The sequence below is a fragment of the Hyalella azteca genome, unplaced genomic scaffold (assembly GCF_000764305.2).
Source record: "Hyalella azteca isolate HAZT.00-mixed unplaced genomic scaffold, Hazt_2.0.2 contig731, whole genome shotgun sequence".
Lineage (NCBI taxonomy): Eukaryota > Metazoa > Arthropoda > Malacostraca > Amphipoda > Hyalellidae > Hyalella > Hyalella azteca.
The window spans coordinates 3,645-10,543 of NW_025931068.1; the positions used below are offsets into that span (position 1 = coordinate 3,645).

The window sequence follows — 6,899 nt, forward strand, 5'->3', positions numbered from 1 at the left end:
ATTTTTATGGTTCTCTTTTTTCAAAACAACAATGTGTTTGCGTGGATGACCGGTTTAAAAGTTTGGCCAACCTGCTCACAATTCCAAACTTTGCTTATTTAAACGAAACTTAAATGAATGAATGTTTGAAGACAAGACTATAAGGTAATCGGAAGATTGCAGTTAATTTGCTTTTGTCCGGAGGCACGTTTGTGCGTCTCCAGACTTTGCATGTGTTTCTCCCTGAACATGAGGACAGGGATTCTTTGACTAAGTGGGCGCGGAATAAGTATAAGACACCATCTGTCTAGAGAACTTATCTTGATACGAGGTGGTAATACATGAGAGTTATATTAGTGGCATAACGCTAAGGCGTTTAGTTGGAGTAGCTAGCACTAGGACGCCGTACCGTGTACCAGCAGCAGGGAGGTGCCAGTAGCAGTGCCAGCAGGGCTGGTGGCGGTGCACTCGTAGGTGCCGCTGTCCGCGGTGCTGGCATTGAGCAGTGACAGCTTGGACAGGAACAGGAAACCTTCGCTGCTGGACGTCACGCTCAGCCTGCACATCAGTCATGCTATTGTACACTGTGTTGAGGGCAGAATATTGTGCTGTTGTTGCATTATGATAATATAACATCGTGATTTTATAGAACATTATGTCAAGCAAGATATTAGTGAACATAATATCGAGATATTGTTGAACATATTTGCACACTAATCAACAAACACGAGAATATAACAATGTACAGAAGCCAATATCAACTTGGAGTGATAGTAAAGTGTATGGAAATGATCACGTCTGCCGATTTAAAACAACATATGAAACTTATATGTTTCATATTTTCATAACATATATATGTTCATATATGTTCAATCTTGTTGATAACAACATATGATTCCTTTGTGAGGAAAATAATATGATACTGTCTACTGTAACAAAAGAGCACCATCGCGTCACCAGCAGCATCAAGTGACGTGCACCACATCACATCACCAGCATCAAGCGACGTGTACCACATCACGTCACCAGCATCAAGCGACGTGCACCACATCACATCACCAGCAGCATCAAGCGACGTGCACCACATCACATCACCAGCAGCATCAAGTGACGTGCACCACATCACATCACCAGCATCAAGCGACGTGCACCACATCACATCACCAGCAGCATCAAGTGACGTGCACCACATCACATCACCAGCATCAAGTGACGTGTGCCACATCACGTCACCAACATCAAGCGACGTGCACCACATCACATCACCAGCAGCATCAAGTGACGTGTGCCACATCACATCACCAGCATCAAGTGACGTGTACCACATCACGTCACCAGCATAAAGTGACGTGCACCACATAACGCCACGTCACCTGTGGTCGGGGAGGAGGGTGGCGTTGTGGCGGGTCCACAGGACGGTGGGTGGCGGGCTGGCCTCGAAGGTGCACGACAGCTCTGCGGCGGCGCCCGCCACCGCAGAGCTGCTGTTGCTCGCCAGCCGCAGCATCGGCGCCGCTGTGGCGGACAGTGTGGCATTAATGTGGCGCGCATTATGGGACGCATTTGCATAACGCCTCATTTTGAACATGCATAACGCCTCATACATGTTATATCTTTCATTGTAATGTAATGGTGAATGCATTAATATAGCAAGAAATTGTTAAATTCCAACGAGTAAGTAATGCATCATGCTGAGTAACACAAACTGATGTCAAGAATATTTGACATCTCTAATATCTCGTCACATGTAGTTGAGATAAATGTACTCCATGAATGGAGACATGGTCCCAAATATTTTATTTGTGAAGATAGGGCTACCAATACTCTATGACTGATGATAGATTACATATACTCGATGCATCAAAGATTTTGTTGTTCAATATAACAAAAAGTTACACTAACAGACAACACTGAGCTGCAGCGCCTTCTCAGCGGCAGCAGTCTCCCCGTCAACGTCCACCACGTAGACGCAGTGGTAGTGTCCTGCGTCTCGCAGGGACACATTTGTGATACGCAGAGTGGTGCGTAGCTCAGCTGGTGCCACTGTGTCTGGCACAGCCTCTGTGCTCTCAGTGGCATCCACTGCATTCTGCACAGCGGATCCCACTGCTTCCACTGACACGATCCGCCGAGTGTCCTCAGAACTGTGGAAAAAAAGATTGTAATGGCGGGAACATGAGTGGCCAGCAACCATTCTACGGGATTGTAATGACCAACAAATCACCAGTGTATTCCTATTTAAAGGAAATGATGAAAATTGATTCAAATTTATAAATACAAATGGGAGAAATTCATTCATTCATTGCAGCGTTTGAATGAAATTATTTACTTAAATTATTTATGCACCATATTTACTATAACACAGTTTACCCGACTTGAATAATTTGTACAATATAAAGGTAAGCTGACCCAGAGGGCGAGTCCCACTTGAGAGGCAGGGTTCAGCAAGGCTCATAAGAAGGGCAGGGTTCAGCAAGGCTCATAAGAAGGGCAGGGTTCAGCAAGGCTCATAAGAAGGCAGGGTTCAAATAAAGAAGGCAAGTCTCACCTGATGTTATGTTTTCCTTTTTTCCAGTAGACAGCATCACCAGCACCCTGGCAGAGCAAGGAAACGTTGCTGCCAGCGTCTGCCTGCACTGTCGTTGCTGTGAGGTTCTGCCCGTCACTCCCGCCTGTCATGCTTGTGATGTGCTGGCATGCTGCACAATTTGTTATGAATAATATATGTGACTTTCTTCTAGTTACATTGTAACTAAACAAGTAAGGCTTCAGGAAGATGCAATTGATGAGATAATTTACAGGAAAGTGGAAGAAAATGTATGCCTATAAAAATTCAATACGTACAATATTACATAAATACTGTAAAATGGGGTANCATTGACAAAATTTTTCTACGTCAAATAGTTTTTGAGTTGTGGGGGTTTTTGTTAAAAAAACGAAAAGTGGTCTAAGTTACCCCGCCGGTCTAAGTTACCCCATTTTACAGTAACAAATTTGTTAGGGCATTAAGTAACAATGACAAAAATTGATCTCTCAAGTTTGGTACTTGAATTCAACTTAATAAAACTTTAGTTCTTCTTCTACTGTGAATGATGATGTGCTATGTAGTCACTTCAAGTGTAAGAGATTTTTTCAGTTAATCAATAAAAAGATCAATTAATCCTTTTAGCTTACCTGATTGCTGTATGATGACAATTATGAGGATGTATAAGAAGTAGGCCAGTCTGTCACTGTATGACATGGTGGCAATACAGTGAGTTAATAAAGGCCTCAAGCAGTTATTTCTTTACAGACATCCTGCACAAACTATCCTAATAATATAGCAAGAGGCAGTAGAAAAAGAGCTTTAACAACTTCTTTATTATGAGGTCTCTGCCAGCAAAACAAATGTCAAATTTTTCAACTTCTCTGTTATGAGGTCAATATGCAGTAACTATCACACACATCTCTTTTATGAGATATCAAATTAATTATTCTAGAAAACACATAGCAATTATCTGTAGTTAGGCATAGAAGCTTGATTTGCCTAGTTAACCTTGCTAAAAGTTCCCTATGTTTACACAAATCATCGTCCTGCTTACAGTAATGATGTAATGTTGTTTTCTGTGATGGAGCAGCTGTAGCACTGCACATCTCTGCTGCAATTTTAAATTCACAGATCTTTCAATTTAAGCTCTTTTCTTCAAATAAATTATGTCTACTGGGATTTATTTCCCAAATCGAAGTCCCAAATTTCTCGATGGTGAATGATACGGGTTTAGCACAAGCTATGGTGAATGATACAGGCTTAGCACAAGCTATGGTGAATGATACGGGTTTAGCACAAGCTATGGTGAATGATACGGGCTTAGCACAAGCTATGGTGAATGATACAGGCTTAGCACAAGCTACGGTGAATGATACAGGCTTAGCACAAGCTATGGTGAATGATACAGGCTTAGCACAAGCTATGGTGAATGATACAGGCTTAGCACAAGCTATGGTGAATGATATGGGCTTAGCACAAGCTATGGTGAATGATACAGGCTTAGCACAAGCTATGGTGAATGATATGTGCTTAGCACAAGCTATGGTGAATGATATGGGCTTAGCACAAGCTATGATGAATGTGGGGGACAGATGCCAAACCACACTGCATGGATAGATTGATTTTTCATTATGACACCTACTACAACCCCTTGGAAGCAAATTCAAGATTAATATAACTTGATGGAACCTTGAAAATAAGTGAAAATCTCAGCCTGACAAAACATATTTTATTGTGCAGCCTTGGTCCAGGTTCCAGACTATGACTAAGAGTTAAATAAATTTTGATTTCATAGTTGAAGTTAATAACCAAATTTATCTCATTTCAACTTATCAGCTATATGTAAATATTAATAATTTCCTTCAATAACAAGGAATCAGTGCCAACTCTTAATACTACCTGATACAAGTTTTATAAGTGGAATTTGCATAAAATTAAAAATAGCTGCACCCACCACCACCCCATAATAGGAAAAATCCTACATATTACAAAGAATTGAGAAACTTTAATGTCATATTTTTTAGAAATCTGAATAGGGTACGGTATTTCATTAAAATATGCTTCAATATAAACCAACCCTGAAATATAACTTTTTACCAGCCTTTTCTGGCAAAACTTGAAATTCACAGCCTAGAAAGTAAACAAACAAAAATTTTAGTTTGTTTCCTACTATAATTTGTGATTCTTCAATTCATTTACAAAGATGAATTGACCAATAATAATTTTGTATTGATCCACATGTCACTTGTACACATCTAGTCATATGGGCACAGCATGCTGCTTGAACACTTAATTACTTTACTTGCATGAACTCCGCATGCAGCTTGTACATGTGCCGCTTGTACACAGAATTTTGAATAAAATTTGTGGCTCCAAAGTGACCAATTTTCAATAAAATTTGGAATCTTGCATCCCAGTTGTGTAATTTTATCAACAATAAGATAGGACATAATTAGTCTAGCAGGAATCTTGCACCTCCAAAAACTATGGAAAACAAAAAAACTAAAAAAAGTCATAACTGGAAAATTGGGCAGAAAATATCATGAATTAGACAGAAATGTCCACAAATCTGACCAATTTCATGTTTCTGGGGAATTTTCCCTAGTTATTTAATAAAAATTGAAATTAGGAAAAATGGCCTTTTAACTGAAATTTTCCAAAATCACCTGGGAAACAAACATTTCTAAATGCAATTTCAGGTAACTTCAGACTATATTCTGAAATGAGCTCCTACCATTCATGAATGAAATTTTTCTATTTTTTACTCAAATTCTCCAGCTTAAAAGCAACCAATTTTCAATACATTTGGAACCTTGTGGCCTGATCATGCAATTCTATCAACACTTAGATAAAATCATAGACTCAGAAAAATTGCAGCAAGAGAGAAACTTGCAGTCCAAGAATGGCATGAAAGCTCTAGTCACTGTTTGGCAGGGTGCAATTCTAGGATCAGCAGTACCTACTGATCCTAGCTAAGGGACAAAAAGGTTGTTACCAACACTGTCTTTTGTTTGCTTAGTATGTGGTTGTGTCCCAGGTTGCAGAATTTAGTGAATGCATTGCCAATTTTTGCATTTCTGGACCACAAACATGGCCAATCATACCCAAGATATGTCACCAGCAGCCTTCAAGATGTGTTGAAAAACATAATTTTCATCAAAATTCTTTCAAAACCAACTTCAGTGAGTATCTTTGACACCCCATGTATTGCAGTAGACAATTGCATTGCAAACAAAATAACCAAATTGTGGGTTGTGCTTCCAAGCCTCACCCAACCAACCAGAAACTGGGCATTTAAAAAAGATGCAGCTACTTGTCTTGGTGTACCTCCTCTTCCATGGTTAGCAACATGGTGGAATTCTGTGAAATGGTTGGTCATTTCAGTTCAGTTCAGTTCTCTCCGCGCCATAAGGCGCACAAGGCTTGGACGTCACTCCTCCACTGGGTCCGGTTTGCAGCTGCCTGCCGTGCTATGTTCCACGAGTTCCAGCAACGTAGTCGTTGTGTGTGCAGGTGACGACGACCTCCTCGACGCTGGCGGGCGGGTCGTACAGCGTGCTGCCCGCCACCGCCGGCGACGCGGGACCGCAGTCACGACGTGGCTCTTCGTACACGCCCATGCATGCCGAGACCTGCACGAGGGGGGGCTGGTGTGAGGCGGGGGGGCACACAAGAGGATATGGAATACGGAGAGGATGTTTTGAGGGAGGTAGGAGGTGGGATGTGGAAGTATGCAAAGGGGGAGTAAAGAGGTATGACTTGTAGTGAGGATCGATATGGTACATGAAGGAGCGAGGTTAGGATGGGAGGATTCGTTATAAGGATAGGACGTCACAAGAACTTGTGAGGCTAACTTCATAACACCACCTCATAACACTGTAAAGCGTCAGTGCACTTGAGGGCAGAGTTTATGAAGATAACCTAAAACTACTGCGTCAAGTGCGCATAACAAGATGTACTGGGTGCCGGGGTTGTACCACTCACCGCAAAGTTGTACGGCGTGCCGGGGTTGTACCACTCACCGCAAAGTTGTACGGGGTGCCGGGGTTGAGGTTGCTGAACCTGAACTCCTTGGTGCCCAGCGGCTGCTGGACCTGCTGGGCGGCCCCAGTGCGCAGGTCGGTGAGAGAGAGCAGGTAGTGGGCCACATATTGGGCCTCTGCAGGGCCCGGACTGTGCCATGCCACAGTCAGGGAGTTCAGCGTGGAGCCCCGCAGCGAGGCCTTTGGTATATACTCCGGCACTGCAAGATGGACATGTTAATGCACTACTGTATTATTAGTATTATTTTACGAAGCAGTTGTTGAGGCGTCTGGTTCAAACGAACTTCGAGGGTACGATACACAAAAGTTTGATAGCAAGTGAAAAATAGACAGGAGCAAGGTCGAGAATG

At 42.1% G+C, this 6,899-nt stretch overlaps 2 protein-coding genes across 2 annotated transcripts; both read right to left on the reverse strand.

Annotated features, from left to right (window-relative positions):
• Positions 1 to 388: 388 nt before the first annotated feature.
• LOC108677249 (lachesin) lies at positions 389 to 3,298 on the reverse strand (the record flags this gene model as incomplete). Its single annotated transcript, XM_018165453.2, is given in 5 exon segments — positions 389 to 537; positions 1,353 to 1,494; positions 1,882 to 2,123; positions 2,528 to 2,678; positions 3,154 to 3,298. Coding segments are annotated over 5 exon segments (751 nt in total), but the record flags the coding sequence as incomplete, so codon positions are not given.
• Positions 3,299 to 5,976: 2,678 nt separating this feature from the next.
• LOC108677250 (tyrosine-protein phosphatase 69D) lies at positions 5,977 to 6,749 on the reverse strand (the record flags this gene model as incomplete). The annotated part of the gene is given in 2 exon segments (XM_018165454.1): positions 5,977 to 6,138; positions 6,529 to 6,749. Coding segments are annotated over 2 exon segments (383 nt in total), but the record flags the coding sequence as incomplete, so codon positions are not given.
• Positions 6,750 to 6,899: the final 150 nt, after the last annotated feature.